The following is a 19,536-nucleotide window of genomic DNA, read 5'->3' on the forward strand; positions in this document are numbered from 1 at the left end:
CGCTCTGTTCCTGACAGAGAGAGAGAGATAGAGAGAGAGAAAAAGGGAGAGAGAGAGAGAGAGAGAGAGAGAGAGAGGAGAGGTGGTGACTTCATCCCCTCTCGTAACAACCCTCCTCCTTCCCCCTCCTTTTTTGAGCTTTCTTTTTTTTCAGTTTTTTTTTCAGTCAGGCAGCATGCCAGCAGTTTTCATCTTGCTGCGGTCCCTGGTTATCAGGCTCCTCAGTAGCAGACTGGCAGGCTCAGTGGCACAGTTCCTCAGGAGAACCCTCTCTACAGGCGCTGCCCACCTTGGCACGGCACTGCGCCACGTCTGGGACCGCATTCGATCCCAGGAGTCCAAGGAAGCCGTCCTGGGCTGTGTGCTGTGCATTCTCAACATGCACAAGAAGGTGGAGAACTGAGCTCTCCCTCCACTTTTCGTTCAGCCCTCCACTTGCCTGCTGAACAGAGACTGGACAAACAGAACTGGTGAGTAAGGAGAGTGTACAAAGGAATGTGACAGACTTTTTTTCAATGCCCATTTGGACTTCAGCATATTTTGTTTTCCTAATTGGACACCGGCAATGTCTGAAAGCATTGTGAGGAAGGTCCAGCCCTTCACCATTGGGACGAGGTTGTCAGTCCCAGCTGTGCCAAAATGCCAGGAGTTTACACAGAGTTATCTTCAGAGCCAGAGTTTGGATAACTGCACTCTACAGCACAACCTGAACTCGCTCTACCTCAGTCGATCCCAGGTCTGTGCACATGGCCCCTGCCTCGTCTCACCCATCGTCAAGCAGGTAGTGGAACACAAACAGCAGGACATGGCAGCCGAGGACCACCTGAACCAGAACGTTGCCTCTCCCTCTGCGGTGTCCAGATCCATCAAGAAGATCACAATCTCTGGGAGTAAAGACAGACCAGAGAACAAGGTGTCAGTGGGACCAGCACAGCTTTCAATCACAGGGTCCACATCTGAAAACAACAATAACAACAATAACGTCACCAGCACATCAGATCCACATCTGCCCAGGATTGTAGGTGTGAGCTGTGAGAATAAGCCCAGTTCTCACTTCAAGGTACAGGACACACTTTACTAATGCAAATCTAATAATCAAGCAAATAATAAATATCACACTCAGATTTCTTTTTTTTTAATATTGCTGTATAATTAAAAGCACTTATTAGAATAAAACCTTTTTTTTTACTCAATATAATTATAAATATTTTCAAAGAGAGCCTAAGTGTAAAATGTTGTTTTAGTTACATAAAGTTTAGATGATAATTCTTTTACTTTTAACCATTTTAATAAAATTATTGATATCTAGAAGCAAAGAAATTGACCTCAAACTCAGCATGGAAAGTTTGTGGAATTTTTCAGCATACAGTGCGAATAATGAAGCTGCACCTGAAGAGCTCAAATGGGTTTAACTGTCGAGTATTCCTTGAATTATTTGGGATTTTTGAGGTTTTAAAACAATATCTTTATGATATATATTGTTTGACATATTTATCCTATCGGAATGTAAAATCTTGTTGCTGTTATCGAAACTTCGATCGAGATATTTATTTTAAGAGGTCTTGTTGAAATGTATAAAATGTTGTCTGTCTCAATGTTGCTTGTTATAGCAACTAATTTATGGTTTTTTTCCAGCACTTACCGGCAGCTGCTTTTATCTGAATGTTTTAGGTTTTACTCAGAAAAGACAGCAGTGATGAATTTCAGCCCACGCAGGAACAAACGAGGGTGAGACTGAACGGAGACAGATCCGTCCAACAGGTAGGCTTACATTTAATATGACAACCTTAGCTTTAGAGAAAAATGACTTTCTTTGTTTTTATTCCTCTAAATGGAAGTTTAATTTAAACCCATTTCAGTATCATATTCAATCCAACTTCATTCAGACTTTTAGGAAAGATTATTTTGTTGTGAGGCAGTGGGGTCTTTATAGCCAGCTGTGGAGTTGAGGAAGTGAAGTCATGTGCTGTGTTCGCCAAACTTAAATACTTTTTATTATATTATACATTTGGAGCAAAGTTACACAGAGGTGGAAAACGAGTTATGGGAGCAACGTGTCTTTGAACGCCACACAAATACTCTGTTGTTTCCTCTTGTTTGGCTCTAATTTATTAAAGAAACAGTCTACAGGAGAAAAACAGTATATTGTAGGATATTGTTTAAAGTCAATGGACTGTTGGATTTGGCCTGTTTCTTGTTGAAGTCATCAGTGTGTGTTGTGGATGAAGTGCTCTGTTACAGCAGACCCTGCTGAGGCAGGGCCCACTGGAAAACATGAGGTCAGGGAAGATGTTAACAAAAGAAAAGGCTTGCTGAAGTCCTCATGGTGGCTGCTTATAATAACACACTGACACAGCAATGGCCTCATTTCCCCTTTTAGGACAAAAAAAACTACAGTACTCATCTACATCACCTCTTATTCTACCACAACAATACTTTGCTTTTCCTCCTCTGATATATTATTCATGCAAATGGGCAAAAATGGTTATAATTATATGTGAGAAGACGGTGGTGCCTTTACCTGTTCAGGTATGAGAGAGTGAACATGATCTACCAAAGTCCTTGAAAGGTGATGTGTTTACATGTGAGGCTGACAGTAAAAAACGTCAGACATCCGAGGATCTGTCCACTCCTGCTTCCTTCGTGTGCCCAGATGTTTCCTGATTGTAGAGCAGCAGGGACGCTCGTCCATTAGTGAAGCTGTGCCAGTCGTGTTCATTTCATATCACGTAGCGCTGACAGTAGGATTTTGTTAAGAGGGGCCTTGGGGCCAGTCTGACACAAGTTTGTAATGTCTCAGTATGGGGGGAAAAAAGCAGTTTTTAACATGAATGGACACTTAAATATCCCCTCACTGTGAGGTGATTATAGCTGGAGAGCTGTACCTCCTTCTTAGAGGTTTTATCAGAGGCAAGCATTATCTGGTGTTCAGGTTTTATCTAATTAAAAAGATTCAAGTTGCAGTCAAATTGGCATCATGGTTTTCTACACTTTGTTGTCTGCTCTCTCACAGATTGCAATGCCTGAATCACAGAAGAAAGAACCTCAGAGGAAAGAAAGTCATCTACACACTCAGAATGAAGCGTCTGCCGCTGTTACGTCCCAGAGTGACTCCTTCACTCAGCGCAACTCGCTCTTCAACAAGGAAGTGCTCCAGGTAAAATCTAGCATGCGTACAATATGATATAATATCAATATGAGCAGTTTGTCATGGTCAGTCAGGGGAGTTTGAACTCCTACGTCCTCTTACGTTCCTGTTTTCCCTCACATAATTGGAAAAATGATCAAATGTTTGAGGAGAGTGTGCTTTTTCCACTCCACTTTTCCAGAATGTGCAGATGGAGATGTTTTAAATCATTTTAAAAACTGAACCACAGTAAGTTAACTTATCAGAATATCTCATCTCCTCTGATGTAATAATTGTAAATGAAAAGAAGCTGGAGTGGGATTTATCTCGAAAAGCAACAAGTTACGCTGTTGAGATGAAGTCACACTGGAAGCTGCCTGTCGCATGACCCTCAGAGGAGGACAAAATATGTACTGGTTCTTATTTTGTCCCGAGAACTGTATGAGCTGTGTTCGGCTGAGGGAAGGGAGGGAGGGGAAACCGCCACAAGTGAAGCAATTATTTAGGGATGAGATCATTGTTTGGCTCCATCTCTTCACGCCTATGGCCCAGAGAGGCTCAGCCAAGCAGCACAACTGGTTGTGTTATCTCATCGCTGCGTCCACCCCGCTGTACAAGGACATTTTTCAGTGAGTTCGACTGAGGGACATTTTGTCCAGCAGTTGGCTTTGTCATGAAACCTCTGTTGAGCAAGTGTCCAAGTGATAGGCTGCTAACTTCCAGTAATAAGAAATTCATTTTGGACGTGTCAGCTGAAGGAAACACATGATGTATGTATGTGTTGAAAACAGCTCTGTAGCACGTCGTTAATGTTAACAAGCTTAGCAGCCCCTTTGCTCTTAAGTGGAGGTTGCGTATCTGTTGCTTTTGGAGGAAAAGCCTTTTGTTTTAACTTTACTGGAGAATGTACTTTAAATAGCCAGAGATTTGGGTGCCTGGGGACCTGCTTGTTTTACAGGGATTTGGTTGACTGCTATCGCTGATGAAAATGTGTTATTACAGTATTACATTGCTGTGGAAGTGGAAGTGAGTTTCCCAGGGAGAGACTTTTAAAGGCCCCCAATGTTTCAAGCTAGGAGAGCAAAGCAGGTCACCACATGGAGAAGCACGGCTTCGTTGAGGGCCATCTGTCTTCGAGGCTGCTCTGCAAAACGTCTCGCTTTACGCCATCACATTTCCATGATAGAGAAAGTAGAGAAACTTTGTCTCCCCACGGTCAGTTCAGGGCCAAGTTGCGTTATTAGAGAGGCAAAAAAATTTGGCTTGTTGGTAAACATTTTATGAAGTGTAAAGATGTGCACACTCTGACCTCGTTTTTCAGTTAAAATGCTAAAAATGGCTTCACTTGAAGCTTGTAGAAATGAGAAACAGACTGAAAAAGACTGAGTGCTGCTTACAGATTAGGATCACCAAACATGGAGTTTATTTTAAAATGTGTTCTATGTTGACTGCAGTGGTGTTTTTCTATGTGGCCGCAGATAAAAGCAATTCACAAGAAATCAGAGGCAGTGATACAATCTGAACGGCATTCGTTAGCTGTCTTTTCTTCATGGCTAGACTAAGGCCTTACTGTACGTTTTGATAAACAGACAATTGTTGTGGAGAGCAGACAGGAAGAAACAAGGGAATCATAGACTTCCTGTATGAGGTCATTATAATGCCATGGGAGCCAGCGTTGAGGAGATAGGGGCAGGCCTGTTTTGTCAAGCTCTTTTCCTTCTGTTCAACAATACCTCCACAGCACCGGGGGCCTTGTAAAGTTAATGACCTGCCTCTCTGAGGAGAAGTGACATCACATTTTAATCTCGAGCAAAGAGTTGTTTGAGGCTGTGTCATGTGCGGTCTTGATGTTTTATTGATTCAAAAGACGGGTTACTGTAGAGTCTATTATTCATTGCCAGTCATACTAAATTCTCTGGGAAATTGTGCTTTGATGTGATGTTATAATGACTTATTTGTGTGCGTACACAAGAGCAACACTGCGAAAAGTAACGTTCTGCCATTTATCAGTTGTGTGACTCATTTAGGATCAGTCTGAGGAGTGGAAGAACCTGAGTTGATTTATTAGTCCATTCAGTTGTTGTGACTTGGGTGGGTCACTGACTTCCATGCAGGGTTCCTTGCAGAAAACAAACATGTACTTTCCAACACTTTCTGACTTTGGCCACCTGGTCTGCAGTTCCCACTCCATACAGATGTTGCCAGAAAAGGCAGCTCGGCAGGACAAAGCCTCATGCAGGCTCAGGAGTCCAGGCACTTGCCAAGAGAAACTTCTGCTCTGCATAACATGACATTGGAGAACAAAGGGCTGTTCTTGATGTGTCTGAGGCTCCGTATTACTCTAAGTCAGGGAAGAAAAATGCCCCCCTGATCAGGGGAAACAAGACTGCGACTACCACTTTGTTGACAGCATCGTTACACAGCAGATATTAAATCATTTATTGTCAGATTGTTAGCTGGTGGCCATGCACTTCTCATGAGTGTACTTTGTGTACATGTGCAGTGTGAGTCAAGTAACACTGTGGGTATGATATACATACAGAATTAATACTTCCAAAGCCAACCTCAATCATGTTATTTAAAAGAGGAATCTCGTCATACAGCTGAATGAGGCCTATAAACTGACGCAAATGGTGTGTAAAGCACATCTTTAACATTTTTGTCTCTGTTTATGATGTAGGCAGAGGCGTGGATTAAAGGCAAGCTGCAAGACTTAAAGGATGGATGTAATATTCAGCGCTGCCCCCTGCAGGACTGGGAGGAAGCCTCACAGACGCTTCAAAGAGACCTCAAAGACTTTGAGAACACCCTAATTCAACTGAACCAGGTAAGAAAATGATTCAACACGGGTCTGGACTGTAACTGAAATATTTGCAGGTTGCCAGAGCGGGCATATCAGAGCAACCCACATCCAAAAATTAAATGTTTACTTTAACTTCTTTACAGGTAATGGAGATCTGAATGTAACCATTAATCACTGTCTTCGGTGTTAAAAGAGTCTGTCAGATCATATAACACATAACATAATGGTCTCATAGGCATTTCCAGTCGACCGGAGAGAAAAGCAGACCCTCAGTGTTCCAGACGGCTCTGTCAAGCGAGTTTATACTTTCACCCTCAGGAGAAAATGTTTGGAAATGGTACATTGCTGATAATTAACCTCCCCTGACACTCTGACGGCCCAGGAAGGGCAGAAGCAGAACTAGAATATCGGGTATATCCAAGAAATTACTGGCTGTTTTCCAACATTCGCTAAGCTGGTTGGCACATAAGAAATGACTCCGACAAACCATGAGGTGCCAAATGCACTCAGCCACTGTTCTGTGTTAGTCTGGCCGCTCCATCTGTGCTACACCTCAAACCGACAATGTCTTTATATTTCTGTCCGTTTCAAAAGATGGGTGAGCAGCTGATCTGCAAGTTGAACCCTACCTCTGATCTTGTGAAGAAGCAGCTCAGCCAGCTCAGGGACCAGTGGCAGACCCTGAAGCAGATGGCTGCAAATCAGACAAGGGCCCTGGGAGGGGCTAAGAACCTGCAGGAGTTCAACAAGAAAGTGGACAAGCTGGAGGCATGGATTAAGGAGAAGGTAAAGAAACAACAACATTCCTCTCATTTTCTGTTGCTATGCACAGAGGGAGGGATGTTTTTCCCCCTTTGTCTTCCTTTTCAGAGCCAATTTTATTGAGCTATTGAGCCTTTGGAGTTTTTAATAACTTTGGTTGTTTATCAGCAATCTGTACAGTTTGGGATTTTATTTTATTACCAACTGCATGATGCTAGCGCTTTCAACTGGTTCATTCATGTTCTCCTTTTAATTTAACACCAATCTGAAAATGGAATGAAATTAGTTCTTCAAATGAGTTATTTTTATGCATCTTCATTTAAATTCCACAGGGTTATACTCCTGAGCCCTTTTCCATATTTCTGATGTTCACAAGCTCTTTGAATACTCTCCGCCTTTTTTCCAAATTTATCTAAACAGATAAGCCATCAAGCTCTCTTACTGCAACAATTAACACCAAAAACAGTTGGCCCAGAGGAAAATATGAGCGGACAGCTCTAATCAACAGTTGTCTAGATAATTGGCACAAAAAACAGCCCTTGCTAATACAGGAAATTAGCTCAGTATCCTGAAGACAGCTCTTGTTTGTGTATATTCTCCAGTGTAAAACATCTGCCTGTCATTATCAAAAAGCAATCTAGTGCCTATGTTTATCTCTCTGTTCATGTCCATGTCTGGCACAAGGGAACTGGTGATTGATAATGGACTTGTGGGGAACGTAATGGAGGATGTTGCTTATGAAGTCTATAAAACATCCCTCCCCGGAGGAGACGGTATTCTCCATTTACCTCCACTCATCCTTTCCTCTGTGCATTAGTATCAAGTTCAAAGTTCCACTCCTAACGCTGAAGGCTACTTCTGTTCAGCATCTACCTTGGTAGCAGGGCTAATGTGGTCTAATCCTGGTGCGTCTGAAAAGAAATAATGGTTGGGTTCCTAACAAATGGGGGCTATAAACACTGACTTTTATGTGTGCCAGCAGGAAGAGGAGCAGTCTCTGGTGAATGTCCTGGGGGAAAGTGTTGACAAAATGCAGCTGACCAGGAGAATTTTAGATCTGAAACAGGTGAGCATTGTAAAGAAAAACGCAGAAAGACTATTAATAATTAACAGAACATTGATCATAAACATTACACATGCTAAAAAACATTCATGAGGAAAAAATGTACACATTCCCATATGTTAATAGTTTATATTACAATTTTGTAGAGGTTTCACAGTCAGTTATCTATGGGTGACTGTACTGTCTCCCAGGGTGCATGGTAGAGACAGCTGAGGTCATTGTTGGATTGTGTTCTCCTGTTTCGCTGCAGGATGAGCAACTCTACAGAAACCTCCACGAGGAGATCAACCACTTGGCCCTGAAACTGGAGAAACAAGGGAAGACAGATGGCAAAAACATCTCCAGCAGGAGGAAACACATCAATAAAATGTACATGATGTCCCTTAAGCTGAACTGATGTGCTGCATGAAACATCTTCAATATAGAGATACATTTTTTAAAAAAGACTTAATAAATATAATATATAAAATATGATAAAAATAAGAAGAATTTATGTGTACTGTCATCTGCTTTGTGTAGGTGGCTAAAGGTCCAGTCTCATCTGAAAAACTACCATGAAAATCTTCAGCTGGCACTGGAGGTGTCCTCGTTCTACCAACAGGCTGATAATACATTGTTTGCTATCAATAATATGGTACAATTTCCCAGGCGGCTTAATTGTTTCTTTTCTGTTTAGATCTGTGGTTCACATTTTTCTCATATTTACTGATACATGTCTCACATTTCAGAGGAAAAGCATATCTGCATCCAAAGAGCTGGACAGCTTTGGAGATAGAGAAATACGTGACATCGCCAGCCAAATCATGGTAGGGAACATCTCTTCACTTAAAGCAGCACTGCTTGATCAGATCCTCAAAGTGTGTTGCAGAAGGCTTCTCTACCTAACCTACAGGCCTGTGTGTGGTAGATGTTAGATGTGAGCGTGTCCCAGCTGTCAAATCTCCATCCCGCCCTGGCTGCCGGCGTCACACAGAAGCAGAGTGAGGTGAAGGACTGCTGGGCGCTTCTTCAGAAGGTTTTCAGGTAAGACAGCAGGCCAAGGGTAGCGCCGACAACTCTGGTGGCCCTGTGAACACATGCGCCATTTCACCCAGTAATTGGTCCTCCACAGGTTTCCACTGAGCTGGAACTGTGTTTTTCTGTTATTACTCTTCTGGTACCCTACATTAAAAGTCTGAGCTGGCAAAAACCTAGAAGACGTTTTCCAAACGAAAATGAGCTTTGTATAAAGATGTTTCTCCCTCTCTTGATTAGGCTTGTTTAATTTAGGGTTGAATCAGTGAAAAATTATAAGCAAAGTGAAGGGCCGGTCTGTCTGGATGTCTGGAGACCAACTACCACACAGAGCATCACTCACCACCCACTTTTTGGTTTATAATATCTAGTTTTCTGCACTGCATTGGATTTTGGCCACATGTTTGATTACTATAGGTGAATAATGTCTTGGCTTACAGAGTCAATTTGGCAACATACATTCTCTTCTCACTATTAAAATCTTGCCGTCACCTCGAGTAGCCTGCAGAATCTAAGATAAAACATGTTTACAAGAATATTTTGTAATTTTTATGGCCTTTAGTAAAACAAATTTATTGTAGCTTTAATAGCCTACAGTAAGAATCCAGACCTTTACATCATTCGTCTTTTTTTAGACTATCAGAAGCAATATCTACTTAATGGGTACAGCCACATTTCAACGCTGTGGTACCAAACTGCAAGAATTTCTACACTGATTGTGCACTGTGGTCCATACGGAATTATTGACATTGGTTACAGCCTTACAGCATGTATAGTAAAATATGTCATATTTTTTGCAATTATGTCCAAAATATAATGACCATCTTATGGAAAACAGTAGTACATTTTATGGATATCAGCTCATTTGATTCTTTGACATGTATTTCTTGTATAATTGGAAACTTTGAGGTGATGGTGGTGTTAGAGAAAATGTCCGGTAGTCATCAATCTTTGTAACATTACTTTGGAAAGTACTGCATGAATGAGATTTTTTATTATTTTAAAAACCATTAGGATCCATCATCTGGGGACCATGAATAACCATGCTGGCGAGTAGTTTTCTTAGTGTTGGACTGACGAAACATTGCAATCATTTTACTCTATCTGGGCAGAAAAGATTGAACATTTTCCATTTTCATTATACAGTCAGGAGTAGCGCACAGTTCTGACATCCATCTCCAACATCTCCAGCTTTCCAAATATTTCTCAGGCTGAGAGCCTCTCATGTCGGCGGGCTATCTTTAGATCCAAATATTACATCATCTCATCTGTCTTATCAGCTGCGTTTCATGGCTATTTAAACCAAATAACACAAACACTGGTAGAAAACTTCAGAGCCATAATTGGAGTTCATCGCAGGGCTCTGAAGCTCTGCTGTCGGCACCACAGTAACCTCCTGCTCTGCTCTCGCCCTGCAGGAGTGACAGGACCACACTCTCTCCCACTGGCTCCACTTTCACCAGGGAAGATGCTGACCCCCTGACATTAGCCCGAGAACCCCAGTGCAATGTGGGAACAGAGACACAAAGGATCATGGGAAAGGAGGTGAAGGAGGAGCAGAATCGACTGAAAGGCTGCGTGGTAAGTAGCTTCGGTATGTCATTCTATTACTGGAGAAACCACACTGTGGCTCCTGACTGGGAGAGAACAACACCATCAGTGCTGGCAGAAGATGAGCTCAGCCTCTTCCAGTCCTACGACTTCTGTGGCTGCAGAAAGTGACGCACTTTGTCCTTTGGTTTGGAAAATGCCTGATTTACAATATAAGCAGGTTTTTCCTAAATAACAGTATTTTGGGAGTCTGTCAGATGTGCTGTAGAGCAGTGGCTTCTAGTCTTGGCACCCAATGTTTTGCTGGTTTTCCATCCTACCAGCTAGTTAGTTACACTTAATAACTTCCCAGTTGTGAGGAAGCCCTTGATAAGATGGTTAGGAGGAATGCCAGCTTTAAAACTGAAACACCAGTGTTGTGAAACATTGCTCCTGCCAGTTTTCTCTATCTCCGGACAAGAACCTCACTCTGCTAATGTTATGAATATTGCCCTGTACAGGAAGAGCTTTTAGAGGTGTTATTTACCCTGGCACAAGAATTCCATAAGTTTCCATGAAAAATGTCAAGCCGTGACTGTACAACATGGTTGAACGGTGGGCCAGAGCAAATAAGTCTTTCTCTCCAACCCAAAATTTCACTTTATGGTAGAATAATATCTTGGCTTTCAACTCCTCTAACAAAAGTACACAGTCATTGGATTAAAACTGTATTACTAGATGGTCTGTGGGTCAGTCCAGGGTGAGTGGATAATCTGCGGAGCATGTGGATTCCTCAGACACGACATTCCTCATCTTGGAGGCGTACCAGCACTTTATTGAACACGTGGGTGCTCCTATAGTAACCCCACTGCCCATAAACCTACAAGGAAATACTGTTAGCGTCTTTTGGAATAGGAGGTCTCTAGAAACTTAAGTGTGTGGTATGTTAAAAACCAGTAATTATGTGTATATTTAGTCTTTTAAGTTAGCACATTAAATGTCTTTACAATCCGTAAGTGAATGCACAGTGGCTATTTGTGCTCAGCCCACAATGCAATGTTCCTCTCCTCTGGTTGACCCTGAGCTCTTGTGAAGTCCCTAGTGAGCCTTTGGCCTCGTTTTGTGTCAAAGTGCCCATAAGCTCGAGGAGTGAGAACTTCACTCTTTCCATTCTGGTTCCATTTATTTCCCTGCTCATGTTTTCAGGCTCTTACTGGCCCTGTGGCCCTGACACCTGTGACAGGGGCCCATCAGGCCAGTGAGCCAGGCTCAATTGCTTCGATCAACCGTCGCCGAGCTCATTGGCACGGCTGTCCTGAGCCCTTTCACTGCAGTTAGTGGCCTTCATTGCACTGGGAGCTGGGAGTTACCTGGGTGCACTGTCTGTGGGAGCCCCACTCGTTAATCTTTATGGAAGGATTAATAAGACACTCCGAACAAAACCCTGGAGGCCAAAAGCCAAACTCAGCGGCAGGCACAACCACCAGTTGAACAGTAAAAGTAATTTGTCACATAGTTTCGGCGCGCTTTAACTCCAGCTCCCGGGTGTGCTGAATTGATTACGGTATTTTTAAGGGTACGAGATGCAGCTGCACAGGTCTGTGGACTTTCAGTGTATCTGCAGACACGTGCACACTAGCATACACACTTTCTCGTAGTCTCTCCCTCTCTGGTGCAATTTTACTCTTTATTAAAGGTCAATTCAATTGTTGTAGTGTATGTATGTGCATGGTTAGATGCTTTATAATCTATATGTCCATGTCTGTGTTAGCAGTGGTATGGCCTCTTGTTGCTGGAGGTAAACATGGCTATCTGTTTTTCTGGCTAATTGTAGCCAGATGCTGGGGCTGCAGACCAGATGGGTTTGGTGCTAAGTGATAGTTCTTGGCTGACATCACCTCATAGCACATTGCAGAAAGACAGAGGAAGAAGAGATCGGTAGAAAACAGATAAGAATCGACAGTACCCAGACAGGGAGAAGTATGCTGAAATAGGAGTTGATTGGATGATGCCTAAAAATACAGAATACCTTTGAATATGACATAGCAAATCATTAAAAGGCTATTTTTTGCCATGGCCAACATAATCTTTCTTTCATATGGCCGAGTGGGATGTTGAGTGCACCAGAGGAGTTGTTTACAGTGGAAGTCTCTGTGAAGGATGAAGGACAGAAGCAAATATCTGGGGAGGAGACGTCAGTGATGGTTATCAACCCTGTCAAATGAATCACAGTAGTTTGTTAGTTCTGCAGCTTTAGCACATAAATGGGCTGATAATGTGCATCTATGAAACTCAGGCTGGACTATAAAATGACTGGCATGTAAGTAAATGATGTTAGACCCCTTCAATTTACTGCATCTCTCACATAATTTTGGAGGCGACACTTTTCTCCAACTCTCTGACTCACTTCTTCTATAAGCCGAGTCAGAAAATAACGTGGTTAAATTAAAGCTTCTCCATAAAACACTATTATTAATGGCTGTTTTGTGCTATTTGGCTGTCATGTAAATTCAGCATTTCAGATTTTTTAACGTGAAAGCATTGACAGATGCGTATTTTCCTTGCTGATTGATGCAGAGACCTCACTTGTGTCAGCACTGTTTTTACTGGCATATGTAAAATACATTATGTTATATAGAACAATTAACACAGCATGGTCTGCATTATTCATACAGTTGGAGAGAGAAATCTCAGCACAGGAGAATGTTTTACTAAATTCACAGTTAATTTAATTATTTCATATTTATGCCAACCAGTTTTGGTAAGCAAAGCAAATAAAACCTTCTTTATTGAGGACTTTTTAAACCTCAATTTGTGCTTTACAGTTTTAAATTATACAGTTAGAAACAGCATAAATACATACCACACAAGCAATGAAAACAATGATGAAATGAAATGAAAACAATATTTGAATAAATGGTTCTAAGGATTGTACATGCATTCTTGCAGTGGTTCTGTTGGATCCTGTTGCAGTACAATGTTTGAGACAACCTTTTGCAGTGGACTGTGGTTGGTAAATAGACCAACTATCAGGATATCCCACTGTGTTTTCTGTAATAGTCCAGATACACAAGGCTCATTGGAATCCCTGCAGCAGAGTCCTTTGGCCAACCTTTAAAGTACTCAGATGGTTGTAAAAGAGGCTTAGTGGCTGTTGACGTCTTTAATATATTTCTGCACATAGACAAGGTCTATAGCTCTGGCATTGACCTTACTAAAAACTCCACTGCGTAGTTCTAAACAGAGTCGGCGCAGACGGCCATGGAAATCAGTATCTAAGGCTGAAAAAACACTGCTCCTATTTAATGAGAGTTGGGGATAGGGGATTTTTTTTAAAAATGCTCATATTTCCAACTGCAATGGTTCTTTTTAGTCATCAGAGTGGTATAGCACATGTTGGCAACCTTGTTAGACTTAATGTGTTCATTCATAAAGCAATTATAATTTATTTAAACTTTTGCTGCCATCTTTAGTATTTTTATTACAGACTTTGATGCTGTCACACAGAAATAGCTTGTATCTTTAGTCTGGTCTGGGTAATTTCACTGAGAATAGCCAGCCTTTGTAAGAAGGTATGCTTTGTGTCATTTACAGGAGAGACTTTACTCTGGGCAGCTATCCATGTTGTCCGGCCTCCAGCCACATTGTAACATTTACATTAGCAATGAGCTACAGCAACGCCTCATTGTCTAGTGACTGCTCAGTGCATAAAATCCTCCATTTGAGATGTTTATGCATCCAGTCAACATTTATTCGGTGGATGGCTGACAGGAAAAGCAAAACATTACTCACATGTCATGTTGCCGATCTTTTGGATTTTCCTACAGAGACGTTTACTCTTTTGTCCACAGAGTACAGTTGAATGTGGGATTGGTAGGAGAACACAGAGCCACCAAAGCCAGGAGCAGCAATCAGTGAACCACACCTCTTCGCCCATGGGAGACGGCCCTGTTTGCGCAAATGATGTCATCGTCAGATATCAGTTGAAGGGTGAAAGGTGACATTTCATCCTGGCTTTCCCCTCTCTCTCTCTCTTTCTCTCTGTGACTTACATAATGAAAGGTCTTTATGTAAGTCATAATTGGAGTCACATGTCTGTGTTTTCTTTGCAGCAGGAAGCCCAGAGCAGAGCCCAAGCTTGCCACCGCCCCGCGAGGCCACCCACAGCTCCACACACAGCTCCAGAAGTTCACCGTGTCTGCTGACAAGGTGACTCGATCCCCGCCAGGCACACAGTCACCTTTCCAGAGTGTCTGTACACATGCTGAAATAAAAAGGGTTCATCTTCTGTAAAATCCTGTGACCTCAACCTCAGAATTCATTGCTATGAATTGTCAAGTCAGCTCTGTAGTTTTTTGTACTATTACACCCTTTCCTTATAACCAGCCACAGACATTATATCACATTTTTAAATGAGATTAAGTTGTCATGCATTCAAGTGTGACTGTATACTGACTGTGTGCTGTTTTTTTTTTTGTGTGTATGTTTTTTTGTTTTATCACAAATGTTGGGTGGGTTTAATGGTCAGGATGAGAAACATCACCTGGATCCTGGTCACTGTGCTTCCTATGTATTTCTGCATTAAGATATTCCTCTTTTGAACTATATTTTAACCCTGTTTGCTCTCCTTTCCATCACAGACTTTGTCCTGGCTGAAGGACAATGTGTCCATGGCCACACAGGTGTGTTCAGTAGTCAGCTTTGAGGGGCTGGAGGCAGCCAGGAGGTGTCAACACGCTCTGGAACAAGAAATCCTCGCCAACAGGGCCAGGATAGAGGTGGTCAAAAGAGTAAGCCAAGGCACACTGTCACATTCACAGTTTCTCTTAAAACATAAGCACAGGATGAATGCCTTGAATGAAAATATCCCCAACATTTTTAAAACTGGGCACCGTGACAGGTCTGGTTTGTGTATTCATGTAACGAGCTGATATTTCATCTGAGACAAGCTTCAGATTAGGTATATATTTCCCAACATAAATAGTCCATAGTCGTCACGTGCTATCATCAGTTTAACGCTCCTTCCTCAGGAGGGCCGCGGGCTGGTCCGTGCACAGCACCCGGGCAGCGCCAAGATCGAGGAGTTCCTCGGCCAGCTGGAGGTCCTTTGGGAAGAGCTGCGGAGGAGGCACCAGAGGAACGCTGTGTTTCTGCAGGCCTCAGAGGAGCTGGGTTTTAGGGTAAGATTCATAAAATATCTCACAGCAGGCACTCCTCTTGAGTCATACAGAGGCAAGTTACTTACCTCTGAAGTTATTGGGGAAATTTATGGTTATGACGGATGATTCTGGATCAGTTCTCCCATTGTGAGAAGATTTATGTTGGCTCAGAGCTTGGGCTGCTCACATACACTCATGGTTAGAAGCTCATTTACTTTCATCTTTACCACCTTAATTGGCATAGTGTGCAAGGTATATCCCCAGAAATTTATGAAGGCTAATCCAAGGGATATAAATTGCGCTGCCATATAATTCGATTATGGGATGGAAAGAGGCTGCAAATCCACCCAGATTGATGACTTAGTTGGAAAGCGTGAGTCTTTTATTGCAAAAGATGTAGGTCAGAGCATGGTCTGCTTCCATGAGGTAAACCTATTATTGTCTTCTTTGTACAGTACATCACCTCTAGTTGTTTCACTGCACGCTAAATCACTTACAAAACCTATACATCATTAGCCTCTCTGCTTCTTTATTGTATAGGTTGTAAAAGTTCTCCAGGCCCTGGGTAGCCTCGAGGCCTGGCTGGAGTCCGTGGAGCTTTCCATGAAGGAATCTGCTCTAGCTGGTGACCCTGAAACAATGAGCATGGCTGAGAGGGAGAGCTGTCTGCTGGAGAAAGAGGTAGCAGAACGCAGCCTGGAGCTCAGCGCCCTGAGGCAGGAGGTGGACCGCCTCCACGGCCACAGTCATCCGCACACACGAGGCCTGCCAGCGCGCATGGAGGAGGTGGAAAGAAAGTGAGTTTTCAGAGGAGGAGAGGGAGAGGTCAGGGGTATCCCCCGATGTCTATCATCATGGAAGACTGGTGTTATGGATCTGAACAATCAGACCCTGGTGGTTTCACTGTGGTCAGGAAATAAAGTAAGAATTTTGTCAGTGTTTCCAAGAAGTCACAGGTTTCTGCTTGCCATGTCTGCTATTCAACATGGAAGAGTTTATTCATAAAAATCCCCAGTTCTTCTTTAAGACAAACAATTTAACCCCGTAAACCACAAAAAATATAATATATATGCATAGATCTCATAAGTTGCCTTTCTTCTCCAAGTTGGCAAAACATACTCTCCATGTGCTCATTCGTTGCGATGCTCGAGTTTATTCATTAGTGATTTATGCAGCACTTAGCGAGGTCTACCTCGCAGTCCTGACATGCACTTCACCCACAGCTTGTCAGAGTGTGTCAGTCACCCATTCCATGTTTGTAAGATGACGCCTCTCTTGCTGGTTGGCCCCCAAAAGACAGGCTGTTGCCATCGACTCTCAGTAAGACCTTATGGTGTTGGCCGCTTCACTGGACGTACCTATGTCTATAAACACAAGTTCAGACTCTGTAAAGAACACAGAGTTGACCAAAGAAAATAAAGAAACGGAAACAGCTCAGTTTAAGTGTTTCCAGGGTGGGGGTGTTAAATGGGGGCAGGGATGGACACTTCTACAGTCTGAGGAACCATTGATGCAGGTAGAGACTCTCACTAAACAGCTGTATGACAGTTGGGATGATGTCATTATTTAGCGCTACATACAAGCAACTTAAGGCTCATTTATTCTGGAAAAAATACCCTTTGAAATGCTCCCCTTACCATCTCAAATGTAAACTCTGCACAGATTGGGTACCTTCATGCCCTGAAGTACAGGATATGTTTACGTGACACATGATATATGATTACATGAAGATTACATAAAGTATGCTGCTTGTGGGCTCAGTAATGTGGTTCTGCTGAAGGATGCAGATATGTATATGTGGATGTGGATTATAGTTAAGGTGTAGCTGGTCATTAAAATATTCCTGCTGGTGTGTGTGTGTGTGTGTGTGTGTGTGTGTGTGTGTGTGTGTGTGTGTGTGTGTGTGTGTGTGTGTGTGTGTGTGTGTGTGTGTGTGTGTGTGTGTGTTTGTTTTCCAGGTACCATCGTGTACAAAATGCCCTGACCCAGCAGAACTCAGAGCTGCAGGACACACGTATGCTGACTGAGTTCCTGGAGCGTGTGGAGCTGGAGGAGAGCCAGGAGCCCAGCGGCAGTCAGTACAGCCTGGGCCAGGTGAGAAGCATCCAAAAGTGCCATTTAAAGGGTAATTTCACCCAAATAAAAAATAAAAATCCAGTGCAATGAAGGTGAATTGAGTTGAATTTATGATGCTCATAGTATTAGAAAATTATATTCTTAAAATTCAGCAACATTGTGTCTTTGCATAAGCACTTTTTGCCATGCTAAATAATCCACCAACCTTTAGATATCTCAGTGATGAATATCTCAAAGCATAAACACACAAATACACAAACTCTCTGCATGGCAAGGTACAACCAGAGGGGAAAATGAGAATATCTTATGTGAAGAAATATTTTTCAATGATACTGGACCCCCGTCTGATAACAACTCTCTTTCTCTGTATCTAACAGCCTCTTCACAGTGAGATTTCCTCAGCTCCTACATTGCTGGGACTCCAAAGCAGTGGCAGTGGTGACCCCCTGATAGAAAGCATGGGGGACCCAGTGGAGGAGCTACGAGAGGCTGTAGAGATGCTGAATGACACTGTTCGGGAAAGAGGCCGTTCGCAGAGCCACGACCAGGCCATCCACGAGCTGCTGAGCAAGGTAAGGAAATGGAAGTTTATATTGACCTCTCCATAGGCAGTGGTGTACATGGCTTGGTAGCTTGAGTTCATTAGATGGTTGCCGCAATGTTTGTCACGTTATAAGGATCTTAGATGATGTTGAAGGTTTTTTAAGTCCCCTCTACTTCTGTCACAAACAGCTGCACAAACCAATAGAGCCACATCTGGTTTCCTTTTGTCTGTGGCTATGTACTTTAATAGGCCCCAAACGAGCCGCCACCACTCCTCGCATGAGTGTTTTTGCGTTAATTCAATTTATTCTTGGTAAAAAAACAGCACATGTCAAAATAGCACATACACACACACACAGAGGGGACTCCATGACACCATTTTTAAACAGTAATTTGCAATGTGGCTCTCACTGGAAAACAAATAATACACAGTGAAGTGTAATGATTTAATGACATCCTACGAGTGCTCATGATGACTTTGTGCCTCTCCAGCATGCCAGCCTGGCTGTACGTGTGGAGGAGTGCTTGTGCTGCAGCAAGGAGCTGAGCCTGGACATCCTGGAGAAAGAGACAGACATGGCCATCCAGTGTGAGCCAGACCGCTGCGGCCTAGAGGCTCTGCAGGAGAAGCAGGACCACCTGGAGGTGAGAGGAAGATCCCGGCTCACACTGCGATTATGGTGTAAACATTTAAAATGATTCACTGTTGCCAATGTGATCCAGTTTTTCATCCCATTGACTTTGGATGATGGACCTTTGTTTGGTGTCATAAAAAGGGGGAAGCCCCCCTCTCTTTCCCGCACTCGCCTCCAACACATTGTTCCACAGTCTGTTTCCTGTTGTGCCAGATTTTCTCACATCTAAAAAAGGGCCAGCCCACCCCACTTTGTGCTGTGTTTAATTTATTATATAAACTGCACCTCGCAATCACACACATACACACATAGAGCGTGCAAAAGTTTATTATTCACACAGGATATTTATTTATGCTTGTGTGACTCATTGTTCTGTTAGCTCTCAAAGTGTGTGTGTTTGTGAGTAAATCTGGTGGGACGTGTATATACGCCTGGGGGTCATGGAGTTGGAGATGTGAAGTTGGGGATGGTAAAGTTCTGAATGTGAGTCATTTTTGGGCAGTGTTATGTTTATCACACGCACACACAGCTGTCTGGACTTGATAGCGTTGAAGAGCAGAAATGACCTAATCTCCCAAACTGAAATAACTGTGCCGTCAGCAGACAGGCATCCACAACTCAGTGTTCTTGAGGCTTACTGTAGCTGAGAAATGTTATGAAGTATAACTTCCAGAGAACCCTCAACGCTATTAATTACTGCCTCGTCAAAAAGAGAAAAAAAAGCGGTCAAGCTTGCTCGCTTGCTATAGCGTGGCAGTCCATATGTAGACCATATGGGTGTCTCGCTGAATAATATGCATAAAGATTTGGGGGATGAGGTCATA

General features: G+C 42.8%; 1 protein-coding gene across 6 annotated transcripts in view; it reads left to right on the top strand.

Annotated features, from left to right (window-relative positions):
- The first annotated feature begins 418 nt into the window (after positions 1-418).
- LOC127372124 (spectrin beta chain, non-erythrocytic 1) overlaps positions 419-19,536 on the top strand; it is a 28,938-nt gene continuing 9,820 nt past the window's right edge. For 4 of the 6 annotated variants that reach the window (XM_051415540.1, XM_051415565.1, XM_051415585.1 and 1 more), the window contains exons 1-19: positions 419-1,060; positions 1,672-1,761; positions 3,014-3,157; positions 5,808-5,954; positions 6,525-6,716; positions 7,672-7,758; positions 8,006-8,124; positions 8,275-8,389; positions 8,484-8,561; positions 8,663-8,778; positions 10,188-10,350; positions 14,151-14,296; positions 14,412-14,508; positions 14,940-15,089; positions 15,330-15,479; positions 15,999-16,255; positions 17,417-17,552; positions 17,912-18,106; positions 18,570-18,722. In XM_051415540.1, the coding sequence (XP_051271500.1) occupies positions 566-1,060; positions 1,672-1,761; positions 3,014-3,157; positions 5,808-5,954; positions 6,525-6,716; positions 7,672-7,758; positions 8,006-8,124; positions 8,275-8,389; positions 8,484-8,561; positions 8,663-8,778; positions 10,188-10,350; positions 14,151-14,296; positions 14,412-14,508; positions 14,940-15,089; positions 15,330-15,479; positions 15,999-16,255; positions 17,417-17,552; positions 17,912-18,106; positions 18,570-18,722 (3,030 nt within the window). In that variant the 5' untranslated portion in view covers positions 419-565. The remainder of the gene's footprint in view (positions 1,061-1,671; positions 1,762-3,013; positions 3,158-5,807; positions 5,955-6,524; positions 6,717-7,671; positions 7,759-8,005; positions 8,125-8,274; positions 8,390-8,483; positions 8,562-8,662; positions 8,779-10,187; positions 10,351-14,150; positions 14,297-14,411; positions 14,509-14,939; positions 15,090-15,329; positions 15,480-15,998; positions 16,256-17,416; positions 17,553-17,911; positions 18,107-18,569; positions 18,723-19,536) is intronic. The other 2 variants (XM_051415557.1, XM_051415547.1) reach the window with 2 other exon arrangements.

This window comes from Dicentrarchus labrax, unplaced genomic scaffold, assembly GCF_905237075.1.
Source record: "Dicentrarchus labrax unplaced genomic scaffold, dlabrax2021, whole genome shotgun sequence".
In the NCBI taxonomy this organism is placed as follows: Eukaryota; Metazoa; Chordata; class Actinopteri; family Moronidae; genus Dicentrarchus; species Dicentrarchus labrax.